Below are 16728 nucleotides of genomic sequence, written 5' to 3' on the forward strand. Positions count from 1 at the left end.
CATGGATCTCAAAATTTATGAAAAGGAACAGACTATCAGTTCGAATGAGAACAACTGTTGGCCAGCGACTTCCGGATGACTGGCAGCAAAAATTGATTGATTTCCGTGACTTTGTTGTCAAAGAAATATCTGAACTTGGCATCACTGCAAAGGACGTCATCAACATGGATGAAATTCCAATGGCATTCGACATTCCAGCGACAAGAACCGTAGCCCCCACAGGTACTAAATCTGTTGCCATCACCACAACTGGGCATGAAAGAACGTGTTTTACAGTAGTTCTTGGTTGCTCAGCTAGCGGGGTTAAGTTAAAGCCCATGCTCATTTTCAAAAGGGTCACTATGCCCCGTGAAAAGCTGCCCACCAGTGTGGTTGGAGGGTGTGTGAATGGTACGCAAGTTCTCCTATGTCCATTTTTGTTCCCATTCTAAAAAACACTGATAAGTTCCCAGAAAAAGATACATTAAAATAAGAAATGAAAACAAAGGCCCCTACAGATGAGATGTCAGAGAAAGGGCGGGACCGCCGGAAGAGAAAGCAGCGCAGCACAGGGCTCTGAGAAGGGGCAGGACCGCCGGCAGAGGAAGCAGCTGGACTGGCATCCGGAAACAAGGTAGACAGCTTCTCCGTGGGGGAGGGGTGGAGGCTGTGGGGGTGCGAGAGGTCCTTCGGGTGGGGGTGCGAGCGGTCCTTTGGGGTGGGAGTGCGAGCGCTCCTTCCGGTTGATGAATCGGGTGTCGGGGGGGGGGGGAACTATGTAAAAAAAATTTTGTACAACACGCAAGGGTATGCGCGGTTCGTAAAAACCACGTACAACGCCCGCGTTATATGCGAGAAAATACGGTATAGAGACCAGCCCCAGCAAAAGAAAAGATGTGATGGTAGTAAAGCACAGTTACTTACCGTAACAGGTGTTATCCAGGGACAGCAGGCAGATATTCTTGACTGATGGGTGACGGCACCGACGGAGCCCCGGTACGGACAATTTTAGAGTGATTGCACTCTAAGAACTTGGAAAGTTCTGGCATGCCGCACCGCGCACGCGCGAGTGCCCTCCCGCCCGACAGAGGCGCGCGGTCCCCAGTTAAGATAAGCCAGCTAAGAAGCCAACCCGGGGAGGTGGGAGGGACGCAAGAATATCTGCCTGCTGTCCCTGGATAACACCTGTTACGGTAAGTAACTGTGCTTTATCCCAGGACAAGCAGGCAGCTATTCTTGACTGATGGGTGACCTCCAAGCTAACAAAAAGAGGGATGGAGGGAAGGTTGGCCATTATGAAAACAAATTTTGCAAAACAGATTGGCCGAAGTGTCCATCCCGTCTGGAGAAAGCATCCAGACAATAATGAGATGTAAAAGTATGAACTGAGGACCAAGTAGCAGCCTTGCAGATTTCCTCAATAGGAGTGGAACGGAGGAAAGCTACAGATGCTGCCATAGCTCGGACTTTATGGGCCGTGACAGAACCTTCCAGTGTCAGTCCGGTCTGAGCATAACAAAATGAAATGCACGCTGCCAGCCAATTAGACAACGTACGTTTAGAGACAGGACGTCCCAATTTATTCGGATCAAAGGACAGAAAGAGTTGGGGAACTGATCTGTGGGGTTTCGTACGCTCTAGATAGTAAGCTAGAGCCCTCTTACAATCCAAAGTATGCAGAGCTTGTTCCCCAGAATGAGAATGAGGTTTTGGAAAGAAAACAGGCAAAACAATGGATTGGTTGAGATGGAATTCAGAGACAACCTTAGGGAGAAACTTTGGATGCGTACGCAGAACCACCTTGTCATGGTGAAAAACCGTAAAAGGTGGATCTACAACCAGGGCATGAAGCTCACTAACTCTCCTGGCAGAAGTAAGAGCAATAAGAAAAAGTACCTTCCAAGTGAGAAACTTGAAAGAGGCGGTAGCCAAAGGTTCAAATGGAGGCTTCATCAAGGCGGAAAGAACCACATTGAGATCCCAGATAACAGGAGGGGCCTTAAGAGGTGGTTTCACATTAAAAAGACCCCGCATGAACCTGGACACCAGGGGATGAGCTGATAGAAGTTTTCCATGGATCGGCTCATGAAAAGCAGCAATGGCACTGAGGTGGACTCTGATGGAAGAAGACTTAAGGCCAGAGTCAGACAAAGAAAGCAAATAATCCAACAACGTCTCCACTGCCAGGGAAGTTGGATCAAGATGATGAAGAAGACACCAGGAAGAAAATCTCGTCCACTTCTGATGGTAACATTGCAGAGTGGCTGGCTTCCTGGAGGCATCTAGAATGGAACGAACGGGCTGAGACAAAAGCGTATCATGAGAAGTCAGCCCGAGAGATACCAAGCTGTCAGGTGCAGAGACTGGAGGTTGGGATGTAGAAGGGTCTCCTGATGCTGTGTAAGTAGAGAAGGATACAGTGGAAGAAGAAAAGGTTCCCTGGAACTGAGTTGAAGTAGAAGGGAGAACCAATGTTGTCTGGGCCACCTCGGAGCAATCAGAATCATGGTGGCTCGTTCCCTCTTGAGCTTGAATAAGGTTCTCAACATGAGAGGCAGAGGAGGGAAAGCGTACAGGAACAGATTTGACCAATCGAGGAGAAATGCATCCGCTGCCAGACGGTGAGGAGAGTAGAGTTTGGAGCAGAATAGGGGCAGCTGGTGATTGTGAGGAGCTGCAAAGAGGTCTATCTGAGGAGTGCCCCATTGAGCGAAGATAGACTGTAGAGTTACAGGATCGAGTGTCCACTCGTGAGGTTGGAGAATTCTGCTGAGCTTGTCCGCTAAGGAATTCTGTTCTCCCTGAATGTAGATAGCTTTCAGGAAGAGATGGTGATCTATGGCCCAAGTCCAGATCTTCTGTGCTTCCTGGCACAAGAGGCGAGAGCCTGTCCCCCCTTGCTTGTTGATGTAGTACATGGCCACTTGATTGTCTGTGCACAGCAGAAGGACCTGAGGAAAGAGAAGATGTTGGAAGGCCTTGAGGGCATAAAACATCGCTCTGAGTTCCAGGAAATTGATGTGATGCTTCTTTTCCTGGGCTGTCCAAAGACCTTGAGTCTGGAACTCGTTCAAATGAGCTCCCCATGCATAAGGGGAGGCGTCAGTGGTGATGACTAGTTGATGAGGAGGCTGATGGAACAGAAGACCTCTGGATAGATTTGAGGATACCAACCACCATTGTAGAGATTGACGAAGAGATGATGTCACAGAGATGTGTCATGAGCAAGGATCCGTCGCTTGGGACCACTGAGTAGCAAGGGTCCATTGAGGAGTTCGCAGGTGAAGACGTACGAGGGGTGCGACATGAACTGTGGATGCCATGTGACCCAAGAGTATCATCATTTGTTTGGCAGAGATGGAATGTTGTGGAAGTACCTGCTGACATAGAGACTGAAGAGTCTGAAGACGGTTGGATGGTAGAAATGCTCTCATGAGGAGTGTGTCCAATATCGCTCCAATGAATTGGAGTCTTTGAGTGGGAATGAGATGAGACTTGGGTAGATTGATCTCGAATCCTAATATTTGAAGAAACTGGATGGTCTGGTTGGTGGCCAGGAGAACTGCTGGAGCGGATGTGGCCTTGATTAACCAGTCGTCCAGGTAAGGAAATACCTGAAGGTGGTGAGAGCGCAGAAAAGCAGCTACCACGATGAGACATTTGGTGAACACCCTTGGAGAGGAAGCAAGACCGAAGGGCAGCACCTTGTACTGGTAATGACACTGATTGATCATGAAACGGAGATACTGTCTTGAAGTTACATTGATTGGAATGTGAGTGTATGCTTCTTTGAGATCGAGAGAGCATAGCCAGTCGTCTTGGTTGAGAAGAGGATAAAGAATGGCTAAGGAAAGCATCTTGAATTTTTCCTTTACCAGATGTTTGTTGAGATCGCGAAGATCTAGAATTGGTCTGAGATCTCCTGTTTTTTTGGGGACTAGAAAATAACGGGAGTAGAATCCCTGACCCTTTTGATCTAGAGGCACTTCTTCTATAGCGTTTAGAAGAAGGAGGGATTGAACTTCCTGAATAAGGAGGGCAGATTGAGGACTGTTCAAAGCAGACTCTTTTGGCAGGTTTTGGGATGGAAGAGTCTGAAAGTTGAGAGAGTAGCCGTGGCGGATGATGTTGAGGACCCATTGGTCCGAAGTGATAACTTCCCACCGGCTGAGGAATAGAGAGAGATGACCTCCTATAGGCTGAGGCAGGAGAGCAGATATAGGAGTACTGGCTATACTTTGGAGAAGTAAGTCAAAAGGGTTGTGTCTTCTGCTGTGGAGTTGGCTTAACAGGTTGCTGTTGCTGTTGTTGCCTGGGAGGCTGACGCTGTTGCTGCCGTTGACGCCTGGGTTGCTGAGCAGTTGTTGGCAATGGCCGAGCTGTGAAACGGCGTTGATAGGCTGACTGTTGTCTAAAAGGCCTTGTTGGGGGAGGCTTTTTCTTATTTTTAAGAAGGGTATCCCAACGTGTTTCATGAGCCGACAGCTTTTGAGTAGTCGAATCCATGGATTCTCCGAAAAGCTCATCCCCTAGGCATGGGGTGTTGGCTAACCGATCTTGATGATTAACATCAAGTTCGGATACCCGAAGCCAGGCCAGGCGACGCATTGCCACAGACATTGCTGTCGCTCTGGATGTAAGTTCGAAGGTGTCATAAATGGATCTAACCATGAACTTACGTAACTGAAACAGAGAAGACAAGCAATGGTGGAAAGATTGTTGTTTCCGTTGAGGAAGGTATTTCTCAAAGGAAGCCATGGTGGTAAGGAGATGTTTCAGATAGAAAGAAAAATGAAAGCCATAATTTCCAGCTCTATTTGCCAACATTGCATTTTGGTAGAGCCTCTTACCAAATTTGTCCATGGCTTTACCCTCTCTGCCAGGAGGAACAGAAGCATATACACTGGCTCCTGCAGATTTTTTAAGGGTGGATTCGACAAGTAAAGATTCATGAGGAAGTTGTGGTTTGTCGAACCCAGGAATGGGAATTACTTTGTACAGAGAGTCTAACTTACGTGGGGCCCCTGGGACCGTTAAGGGAGTCTCTAAATTCTTGTAAAAAGTCTCCCTCAAGATGTCATGAAGAGGGAGCTTCAAATACTCCTTTGGAGGTTGGTCAAAGTCCAGGGCGTCCAAAAAAGCTTTAGACTTTTTGGACTCAGCCTCCAAAGGAATAGACAGAGAATCACACATATCTTTCAGGAAACTGGAGAAAGATGAAGTGTCATGCTTAGAGGACGGGTCATGTACAGCAGACTCCTCCTCATCTGAGGAACATTCTCCTTCAGAGAGAAAAGGCTCTTCTGAATCTCCCCACAGATCCGGATCCCTGACATGGGGAGAACGATCTCGAGACTCCGGGGTAGTTGGGTCTGCATGCCGGGTCTTGCGCACCGACTTACCCGATCTCATCGACATCGACCCAGGCGATGTAATCGGTTGCACCGGAGCCGAAGTCTGCACTGATTGATGCTGAGCTCTCGGCTCCGGCGCAAGGACTGGCATCGATGTCGATGAGGTGGAGTGAATCGGTACCGAGGGAGTGGATACCGACAATATAGGTTGCTCCACTATCGGTACCGGCTCAGTGCGGACCGGCACCGGAAGGTTCGGTGCCAGGATCGATGGAAGGAGCTGTTGCAATTGCTGCTTGAGCTGTTCCTGGAGAATGGCCGTAATACGGTCATCAAGGGATGGCACCGGTACCGCTTTTTTCTTCTGCGGTACCTGCGGTGCCGCTCGACGCCCCGGAGATGAGGAGCCCGATGTCGAGGGACTCACCTCAATAGGGGCGGAGCGCTTCCGCTGGCGCCTCACAGTCGGCAGGATTGGACTCACTGCACTCGAGACCGGAGGACGTTCCAGCGGGGAAGGCTTCTTAGCCGGCTTACCTGCATGTTGGGACGCCGGTGCGGAATCTCGCGGCGTCGAAGAAGAGGGTGCCGACTGAATCGGTGCCGAAGTCGGAGTCGATGGAACGGGATCGGACATCTCGGCACCGAAAAGTAATCGCTGTTGTATTTGGCGATTTTTTAATGTTCTCTTTTTCAGTGTGGCACAGCGGGTGCAGGTGGAGGCCTGATGCTCAGGACCCAAACACTGTAAGCACCAGTTGTGTGGGTCCGTGAGAGATATGGGCCGAGCACACCGCTGGCACTTTTTAAAACCTGGCTGAGGGGGCATGAACGTGAACACCGCTTCAGCCAAATCGAAGGCCGAGGCTTCGATGGTGGCAGAAGGCCCCGCAGGGGAAAAGCCAAATTGAATGAAAAAATTAAAGTTTTTTTTTTGAAAATAATGAAAGAAAAAGAAAGAGGCAAAAGCCAAAAAGGTTTACGCGAGCGGGAAGGCAAGTTCAAAAAATTTTCAACAGCCGTTGAAAAAACGCGTCTTCTTAGCTCCGCGGAAACTAAGAAACTGGGGACCGCGCGCCTCTGTCGGGCGGGAGGGCGCGTGCGCGGTGCGGCATGCCAGAACTTTCCAAGTTCTTAGAGTGCAATCACTCTAAAATTGTCCGTACCGGGGCTCCGTCGGTGCCGTCACCCATCAGTCAAGAATAGCTGCCTGCTTGTCCTGGGATAAAGATTGCAACGTAAACAATATCAGCAACTCATTTCATAGCATTGCAATGGAAAGTGAAACGAAACAAAAATCTATATGAAAAAGGAGACTACCACTGAAAAATAGCTGGAAAGCAATAACCACAAATGCTTGCAGTCTAAGCTCTAAGGCCCTGATTCTACAAAGTGCGCCCCGATTTTAGGCAGCTGTAGGCGTCCTACAGCAGTCTAATCAGCCAATCGGGACGCACGTTTTTTTAAAAAAATGCTCCCCAGGCAGGCCGCCTATATTGAAGGCGCCTCCGGGAGCCTAGGGAGGCCCGCAAGACGCCTAAGGGCCTTAGGTGAACCTAGGCGGCCCTATGCGTCTCCCTAGTAGAGGAAGAGACGCTTACAATGTAGGCCAACAAAATGCCAGAAGATGCCCCTAGAGCCTGGGCCAATCAGGCCTTAGATTAAGTGGGGATGGGCGGACCCGCTAGGCCTTAGGCTTCGGTGGGATGGGCCAGGAAGGGGCAGGCCCACCTCATTTCGACGAGGCGGCCCTGCCGGCTGGACGGGCAAGACCCGTCTGGCCAAAAGGTTAGTTTGGTGGGGGTGGAGGTTTGGGGGCTGTTAGCGCGGGGGGGGAAGAGTGCATCTTCTGGCAGGAGGGATTGGGCACCCTCCTGCCAGATCGGTAGTGTCGGGGTGGGAGGGAGATCGGTAATGTCGGGGTAAGTGTAGCGGGCCGTATCTAATCTAACCTGATTCTCTAACCAACATCTGTAACATGGACGCCGGTTACAGAATCGGGGTTTAGTGTAGGCCCGATTCTGAATAGGACACCTCTCCCGGGCGTCCTATACAGAATCAGGGCCTAAGGGTTTGTATGCCAATAAACACTTTCTGTGTGTCCAGGTTTTATTAGCAGGACCTTCTCCTATAGCATTTGTTCTACTCTTGTCACATCTGATAATACATTCACAGATTTGCATACGATTGATGACACTGTACCATCTGTCCAACACAAAAGTACAGCAACAATTTGTATGAAATAAGTAAACTGACTAGAATGTCCTCACATGAGCACGGTTTAGGTTTTATGCGTTCAGTAAGTTTATTATAAATCAACAGTTGACTTTAGTACATAGAAAACTAGGCACAGAATAATTCTTAATAGTGTGCAAAAACTAAACTAAAATCAAAGTACCTACATATAAACATCCTCAGTGCAGGATGTGTGCAAGCAGTTTAATGACCAGTCTCCATTCTGTTGTTAGTGAGTGAGAGCACTTTGGATGAGGGCCTGGACTCTGGACAAAATAATTTCATTAGAGCTGCTGCAGTTTTCTGGCCCATAGGGTGGGTCAATGGTTAACACACCAGCCACACAGAGTGTTCTTTGTGCATCTCCTTGTTCTGTCACAGGAATGTGGTTTTGCTCCAGCCAGCTCTTCAGATTGTTCTTCCGCTTCTCTAGATCCTCTGTACTGAAGGTTTTCATTTCTTCTGGCATGAATAAATATGTCAGTCTCTCTTTTACTTCATCATTCCCTTCATCTAGTATGTCCACCTTTTGCACAGCATGGCCCATCACTACTGTGACAGACATTTTGCTATCTTCCAGAAAGTTTACCAAGACTATGCTATAAAGAAATAAAAAGGAGATGATCAGAAGACAAATCAAAAAGCATCTGAAAGTGTACAAAACTATACTGATACAGGAGGGGGATGATTTCTTTCTTAGTGAGCATTGAGAAGAGTTTGACCATCTGGTAAAGAATTGATAGGCAGCATGAAGGAGGGGTTTTAAGAAGGTTTGCAAGTGTTCAATAAGCAACTTGATTAAGGGAATGCTATAAAATTCTCTACAGATTATGACTCCAGCAGGAGTTGAGGAAACTTTTCTCAACAGCAATGTACAGACATTGGAGGGGTCATGATGAGGAGGGTTCTTTTGGCATATTTGATGTCATGCCCAAAAATAAGGAAGCATTAGAGACAATGGTGAAGTAATAAGGGTAACGAGGAAGGGTTTAGACCTCAAGCATATGTTATCTGGGGCAAGATTAATAAAAATGAGGATGATAAATGTGAGGTGTGACATTGTAGGTCATTTGATAGGGTTGAAGCTCCAGCTCTTATCAACTCTTATAAACTGGAGGAGTAGATGGTTATATTTGGCATAGAGCTGTACCAAATATTTGTATTTGATTCAATTTGGCTCCAAATACATTATTTGCATTTGGCCAAATAATGATTTAAATACAAATATGAATAATCTGGGGCTGTATTGTGCTACTGAAATAAAACACTTGATCTCTTATTTCATGTTACTACTTTTGGTATGTTAAAGCTCAATATCCATGATTCATATTCAGCATTTGTATTCAGCCAAATCATTTTTTTCATTATACATATTTGGCCAAATAGTAAAATATGCTATTTGGTACAGCTCTAATTGAGAGAATGGAACAATTAAGAGATATTCAAAATGAAAAAGTACAGTGAAGCAGCTTAGCAGTAGGAAGAACTAGTGACATATGTGGGGCAAATATTCCACTACAGCGGTCGTAAGGTGGGAGGGGGGAGGATTAGAGGAAGAGGTAGCAAAGGGGACAATAAGAGGATTGAACTAATTCATAAGGATAGAAATAAGAGTGACAACTGATGGCAAGGGAGAATGTAGGGTGGGGGAAGGGAGATGGGCACAGAGTAATATGATGTCTGTTGGTATATCTTTGAATGTTTCACATGCCAGCTGGTGGTTAACAAGAAGCATTGTCAATTAAAAATATATAAAACAAGAACAGGCATATAAGATAATAAAGGGCAACTTTTGATTAGAGCTTGGCTAAAAAGGGTCAATAAATATGTGGAAGGATGTGGAGTATAGAGTGGCAGAGTATGTTGAAGGGTTGATGGGGGAAGAGACAGTTGTGCGCAGCAGGATAAAGGTTGGAAGAGGACATTAAGTAGTAAGAGAAATGTATATGTAGATTTAGATAAAATGCAACAGAAGGACAACAGATAATGGATTAAGTGTGAATATTCTATAAATTATACACAAAGCAAAAAATACTTACCTGTAGCCAGTGGCATAGCAAGTTGTGATGGCGCCTCTCCTTCCCTGCCCCCATACCGCTAACTTCCCCAGCGCGAGTAACATCACCAACTTGCTGCCTGTGCTGACTCTCCCTCTGACATCACTTCCTAAGCACGGGACCTGGAAGTGACATCAAAGGGAGAGCAGATGCTGGCGCACATTTAAGTTGCTGCTCGTGCCGGCAAAGAGCTAGAGGTACAGTGGGGGGGGGGGGGGGAAGAGAGAAGTGGGAAGGCGCAGGGGCAGAGAGGACGGGTGCCGGCACCCCCACCAAGACAGCGCCTGGGGCGGACTGCCCCCCCCTTACTAAGCCACTGTCTGTAGCAGGTATTCTCTGAATATAACAGGCCTAGTATCCCCACATTCTGGGTGACATCCGAGGGAACCCAGTGCAGCCACCAACTAGCATATATAACAAGAAGAAAAGTCTAGCAGTGTCCTACTGCATATACATGGGTGCCTTCCTGCCTGGCACATGAGCATAGGTTGCTCAGTAGAATAATATTTCTGAAGAAATACAACTCATAGTGGAGGTGGGAGGGTATGTGAGAATACTTGGCCCCCCTGTCCTCAAAGAACACCTGTTACTGGTAAGTGTCTTTGCTTTCTCTGAGGACAAGCAGGTTGTTAGTATTTTCACATCTGATCTGGGCATCCCTGGCTACCAGGCTCGTTAAAGACATCAATGCTAGAACAGGAATGCAACATGAGACTTTGAAGTCGATCAATCTTAAATTACATACAAATTAGATGTGAAGGTGCAGCCTGGAACAGGACAGAACTGGGCATAGAAAGGTAGAGTTGGATTAGACACCAAACAAATTCTGCAGGATTGTCTGACCAAACCAGCTATTACAGCAGGTATCCTGCTCCAGATAGTAATGAGATGTAAATGTATGGACTGAAGACCAAGTCGCAGCCTTGCAGATCTCTTTGATGGAGGCTGACCTCATGTTTGCTATCGACACGGCATTGGCTCTAATATTATGAGTCTTGACATTGAGTCAACCCAGCCTGGGCATACTAGATCAGGGATCTCACAGTCCCTCCTTGAGGGCCGCAATCCAGTTGGGTTTTCAGGATTTCCCCAATGAATATGCATTGAAAGCAGAGTGCATGCACATAGATCTCATGCATATTCATTGCGGAAATCCTGAAAACCCGACTGGATTGCAGCCCTCAAGGAGGAACTTTGAGACCCCTGTAATAGATGGAGATGTAATTTGCTAGCTAATTAAAAATAGCTCATTTGCCAATGGCTATCATCCTGTTTGGGCCAAAAGAAACAAAAAGCTGGGCTGATTGCCTATGGGCTTTAGTCCACTCCAGGTAGTAGGCTAAGGCTCATTTGCAATCTAAGGTATGTAGTACTCTTTTGCCAGGATGAGCACATGGATTTTGAAAAAAATGTTAGCAGAACATTTGACTGGTTAAGGTGAAACTCTGACACTACCTTAGGAAGTAACTTTGGATGCATGTAAAGAGCTACTCTTAACGTGATGCAACTTCATACAAGGCAGATTAACTACTAGAGCAGTCCAGTACATGCAACTCTCTCTCATGAATATTCCTTTTGGATATCCTGAAAACCTGACTAGCTGGGGTGCCTCCAGGACCAGGTTTGGAAACCACTTGTTCTGCGAGCTGAAGTGACTGCCACTAAAAACACCACTTTCCTGGTCAAATATTTCAAGTGATAGGAGTCAAGTGGCTCAAAAGAAGCTCTCACCAGCTGGGTTTGAACGAAATTGAGATCCCACAACACAATAAGAGGTTTGACCGGGGCTTTGTCAACAAACTCTTATGAAACACTGAGATAGTGTTTACCATATTGGAGTAGGAGGTAAGCCCTGATTAAAGCAGGAGTGTCAAACTCAATCACATTAAGGGGCCAAAATCCAAAACACAGACTAAGTTACAGGCCAGACCTGCCCTATCTCCACCCCAGACCCTGCCCCATAATAGTACTAATTGTAACACCATTTTTTCCATTCACTTTTCATATATTCACACACACACAATATAATCTTATTAACAACACATAATGGTTAACCACAAAATTAACCCCTATGCAAATACGGGACCAAAACCTAAAATTACTAATATATACAAATGAAAGCCTAAGATTAAAGACTGCATGCAGTACAACCCCCAGAGAAAAAGAAACAAATCAATTTCTTCCTGTCAAATAGACAGCAGATGTAAATTCTCTAAATTGACAAAATTCAAGCACTAAATTGATATTAAAATCATTCCCCCTACCTTTGTTGTCTCTCTCCCTCCATGCTGTGCCTCAACTAAGTGCCTCCTTCTGGCGGGTGTCTTACCTTCGGGCCACCTCCCACCTGGCTGTTTTATGCAGCTCGCGGTGCAATGCATGTTTTTATTGCCATCCCCAGTGTTACGTTATCTTCTGGCTGGCTCCCTAATCCTCAGTGCCGCAGTGTGCGCAAAGCTGCGAGTGGGCGGCTCCTCCCACTCCTCATCCAGAAGCATTCCCTCCGATGTTGCAACATCAGAGAGAAGGCTTCCTGTTCAGGTGCAGGACGTGCTGCCCGTGAAATGTCTTTAACACCCAGTGATCTGCAGTAATCAACCAAAAATGCGAGGAGGCTCAGCTGCCAGCCTGGCATCATAACTGCTTCTTTGGGGCTGTGGTAGAGCAGGCTCCCGATGTTTGTGCCAGTACTAAAATGGTAACCAAACATGGCTGCTTGAAGACTGCCATACCAGCCCCACCAAAGAAGGGGAGCTGCCTTTTTTTGATTGCTGCACTTCTCGGGTACCAGCAATGTTGATACCCTGTGCTTTAAAATGCACCAGTGCTTTTGCTTCTTTGACTTTGCTCAACACTCAGCATCACAGTCCTTCGGTGCTGCAGAGGATGATACTGAACTGTATCAAGTCTGATGCACACTGGTTTCAAGGCCTATTAATGTCTGATGTTAAGGGAAGTGGAAACCTCCTTGATGCCAGTGCACTTCCACAAGTGGAAGAAATCAGAGCACCCACTGAAGCCGATGTTCCCAGCACCAATGTCAAAATGTTTCTCCTTCTGGACCTGCATGCTTTCTGTATCCCTTAACTCCATTTTTGAACAGGAGTTAGGCTCATGGTTAGGTCCAGGGCACCCAACACACCATTTGTGTGGGTCCTTTATAGAGATCATCCGACGGCATTGGGCATTCCTCTTAAAACCACTGGGGTCTCTTTGGAACATCGAAAAAGAATCACAGCTAAATTAAATTCCTTAAATTTAAGTGTCAAAAAGAGACAGAACTCAGTTTGAGATCAGTGCAAAGGTCTTAAAAGGCACTTACAAGCTGTGCAAAAAAAGGAAAAATAAAACAAACAAACAAAAAAAACCCCACTTTGAAGAGCTAAAATGTAGTCGAATAGTAAGATAGGTGAGGGAAATCCTGCATGGGTATACACGCTGTGTTTGGAGGAGGCATCCAGCGTGGAGGATGATGCCCCAGGCAAGCTGGGCCAGGCTCGGCTCTGAGAGTGCGCAGGTTGCTCGCGCTCCTGCACTGGGTGGTTCCTGCTCTCCCCTTTGCATTTCTCTTCCACCGAGGAATGACCCGCTGCTGAAGCCACCCCTGTATCCTGCTCCATTATTATTAGGCTGTTACATACAAAAAGAGCCAGACTTCACTAATAACTTACTTTGCAGTTACTGGGTCTACTGTTAAAACCCATCCTTGGTGCTCATTCTTCTCATCTGATGTCACCTTGACTTCTTTGTTCACATAATCTTTCCATTCTAGTGGGGTTTTCTTACACCAGTCTGTCATGATTTATAAATTCCAAGCTACTGAAAAAAAAGAAAAGAAAGAGTAACAAACTCCTATAAATTTTTAAAAAGTTCCACACCTTAGTTTATAATTCTAACCTCGATTACAGATATAAGTGATGGCTTTTATCTTACATTTGAACCTATTTATTATTGAACAGACGATTAACATTCAGAGCATAAAGTCTTATCCAATAGCAAGGTCAATTATGAACTTTTCATTTCTTACCCCAACCCTCCCCCCCTATCTACACCCCTATTATCTCACTCCAGGAGATTGTATAATAAACCAACTGTACATTATCAAGATCAGTTCATAAGTTCTAAATTCTACTGCGAGCCAAATGATAAAACATCAAATCTTAGCCAGCACCTTTAACATCCATTTCTTCAACCCATATAGCAGGCTTCTCACTCAACCAGTCTAAGGAGGACTTCAGCCAAGTCTCCAAAAAGCTCTTTAAATTCTTTGTCTACAAGTGTTTCTGGTAGGCCCACGAACCGCAAATTATTGTGACAGGATCTATTCTCCAAGTCATCTAGCTTAGACTCTAGAAGCTCAATTCTCTTTGCATCCTCTGTCAGCAGCTGCAGCAAGTCTTCTACTAACCCTGGCTTGCATTTCTTTAAGATCTGAGACAGGTAGTGAATTTCTGATCCATTAGTTCCAGTTTGTCCAGGAGTTGCTGAAATTGTTTTAGTTGTGGTTTCCACAGCCGATCAGACATCGGCAGTGATTTCTGCAGCCCATGTAGAGCTCGGCATAGACGACAGTGGGTTGTTCTGGTCTGCCATCTTGAACTCTCCACCTTGGCAGCTCCTTTTTTAGTTTGTTTTGCGGCCATCCACCTGCTCCCAAGAGCAAGAATAAGTAAGGATAGCTTCCGAGCACCTCCCGATCAGATTTGTGAAAAGAGGGAGCTATACAGGCTGAAAAGTGCGCCAACAAATGAGGAAGAGTCAGGAGCAGTCAGACACATTCTCACTGCTCCATGCGCCAACTGAAAGTCCATAGAGCTCATTTAAATATTAATGATCTAATTACATTGCATTTGCATAAGGTTCATAGTAGTTGCTATAGCAATCAATTAAAAAGTGTCTAGGGAACACTTTAGAGCATCAGTGTGAGAAATGAAATAAGAAATAACAGAATAATTAATAAATAAATAATTGTTGCAGTAGAGGGAATTTGTTTAAAACTGTGTGCATATAGCAGTAAGAATTATTGCTGAATCAGAAGAGGGGAGAGGGGCTTTCCTGGGATAGTAAGTGATACTATATGAACACAATGCCTACAATCAAGTGAACATGAAATTTGATGTCTCACCATAACTAACCATCAGGGCTATTGTTTAAGTAACCAGCCTGAGTGAGTAAAATAAGGGATGAGCATGTGAGTGGAGGAGCAAGTGCCTAAATATGGGCAACTGTAAATAAGGACGGAAGTCAGGGGAATAAGAGTAATAGGAGAAGTAATTAGGGGTGGAGAGGCAGGAAATAGTCAAGAAAGTATCTTGCTCCATCCAATGAGCAGGCAGGCAGGAGGGACTAAGAAATGTTTGAACCAGCTATAAAACCAATGGATATACTGTATTTAACTCTGACATAGTAGGCACCATTCTTTTGAAGCAAATTGGACACCCTTTCTGGCCAGGAAGAAATAAGATTTTCTGCTTTACTAAAGACTTCTGGAGTTTCACTGTGATTGTGTTTCTTACAAGAGGCTGAGCTTTAGCACATAAATACTGACTGCAAGCTGTTTTATGTGCACCCAGACTTTTGAGCATCAAGGCTTGAAAGTTGCATAGGTATACTACTACAACCTACTGGAGATAAGAGAATACTGGCTGGGAGCAGCTGCACTAACTTTAGGAGACAAGATCTCTCTGCTCTTTATCTCCAACTGCTGGTAGATGACCATACCCACAAGTCTGGACTGATCTTTTACGGACTTAATGAAATTAGTGCTTAGACCATTTTCTCTCTCCCGTTATGTTTCTAAATTTCTAGTGGACACAATTTTACCTTTTAAACCAAAGCTAACCATTCTACAAACTCTGCATCTCACCCCACAGGCTTTATTGATTTATTTATTTTTAAAAGTAAGTGTCCGATCTTTAAAATCTGCTTTTTTATCAAGCTGCGCCACTAAGAAAAACACAAACGAGGTTGCCAGGGAAACAAACGTATGTGTCTTCCAACCGCTCCATTTGTTTTACGCTAGGAGCCTTTCATGCGCCTGCGCAGTAACTCCTTTTCCCCCTCCAAACACGTAAGCGTGCCCACTAGAGAGCGTACTACGCAGCAAGTGAAAACAGTTCGTTGGGAGAGGAAGCATGTCGCGCTACGGTCGTTATGGAGGTGGTAAGTAACAATTTTTTTATTGGGGGGGTATGGTTAAAAAAAAGAGGGGGGGGGAACGGTTATGGTTTTTTGTTGTACTTTTTTTTATGCCTGTGTTGAAAAGAGACGTAATCCTCTGAGCGGGAAAAGGTAACACTCACCTTGGTATGGAAGCTGTATATATGGCGGGCGCTGGTGTAATGGTAGCTTTTTATGCGTCGGCTCCAGTAAGCGATGTGTCGAGAAGTCGTCGGTGCTGGCAGAAGGGTTAGAACGAGGCGCCGTATTTATGCTTGCTTGTTCAACCGAAGGGGAAGCAGTAGATGTCTAGGTGAAGACGAGAAGGCCAATAGTCGCCTCCGCCTCACTTTCTTTCTCCCTCCCTCCTCTCGTTGTCGTCCATTTTGTGGCGCGGGTGAAAGTGGGTCACGTGTCGGGCCGCGCGCGCTCTGGAGCGGGAGTGGTTGCGGGGTTTTAAGACGGCGTTTTATCAAGTCGCGAAAGATCATCATAATCTCATGTGTGTGGTAGTTTTATATTGGTGTTTTTAAACAACTAAAAAGCATTTTGGCGCTCTAGGTGTAGATGTTATGAGCTTTGTGCAGTACGAAAATTAAATTAAAAAAAAAAAGTCCCAAACAAAATAACCCTAAGCTGAGACATAAATTGATATGATTGGCGTCCAAAATTCCTGAATGTATTTTGCTTTACGAAATGGAACGCCGGGTTCAGTAAAAGACTACGAAGAATTGCCTCCGCGTGTTGCGCACACCCTTCTATCTTTAATGTGAAATAGCTGCAGTAGGCGGATGTGGGGTGGGGCTGACGGGTGATGAAATCTGGTCTATATCATGGTGGTGCAACGCGTATGGAGAAGGAAGGTGACCCCTCTTTTTTTTTTTTTTTTTTTTGGGGGGGGGGGGCTTACGGCGGAGGAAGGGTTGACACTTTGCTGCCATCTC

General features: G+C 45.8%; 2 protein-coding genes across 8 annotated transcripts in view; one reads left to right on the forward strand and one right to left on the reverse strand.

Annotated features, from left to right (window-relative positions):
- Positions 1-7596: 7596 nt before the first annotated feature.
- On the reverse strand, positions 7597-16324 carry GEMIN6 (gem nuclear organelle associated protein 6). Of its 2 annotated transcripts, none has more exons than XM_033939467.1 (3): positions 15928-16324; positions 13297-13441; positions 7597-8167 (listed from the first exon to the last, which is right to left on the reverse strand). In XM_033939467.1, the coding sequence occupies exons 2-3, from the start codon at positions 13422-13424 to the stop codon at positions 7798-7800; spliced, it is 498 nt and encodes a 165-aa protein (XP_033795358.1). In that variant the 5' UTR covers positions 13425-13441; positions 15928-16324; the 3' UTR covers positions 7597-7797. The 2 variants fall into 2 exon arrangements, with proteins under 2 accessions (XP_033795358.1, XP_033795357.1); XM_033939466.1 differs by having other exon boundaries at positions 13297-13444.
- SRSF7 (serine and arginine rich splicing factor 7) overlaps positions 15027-16728 on the forward strand; it is a 105174-nt gene continuing 103472 nt past the window's right edge. For 2 of the 6 annotated variants that reach the window (XM_033939462.1, XM_033939464.1), the window contains exon 1: positions 15027-15787. In XM_033939462.1, the coding sequence (XP_033795353.1) occupies positions 15760-15787 (28 nt within the window). In that variant the 5' untranslated portion in view covers positions 15027-15759. The remainder of the gene's footprint in view (positions 15788-16728) is intronic. The other 4 variants (XM_033939465.1, XM_033939463.1, XM_033939461.1 and 1 more) reach the window with 4 other exon arrangements.

Source organism: Geotrypetes seraphini, chromosome 3, assembly GCF_902459505.1.
Source record: "Geotrypetes seraphini chromosome 3, aGeoSer1.1, whole genome shotgun sequence".
NCBI lineage: Eukaryota > Metazoa > Chordata > Amphibia > Gymnophiona > Dermophiidae > Geotrypetes > Geotrypetes seraphini.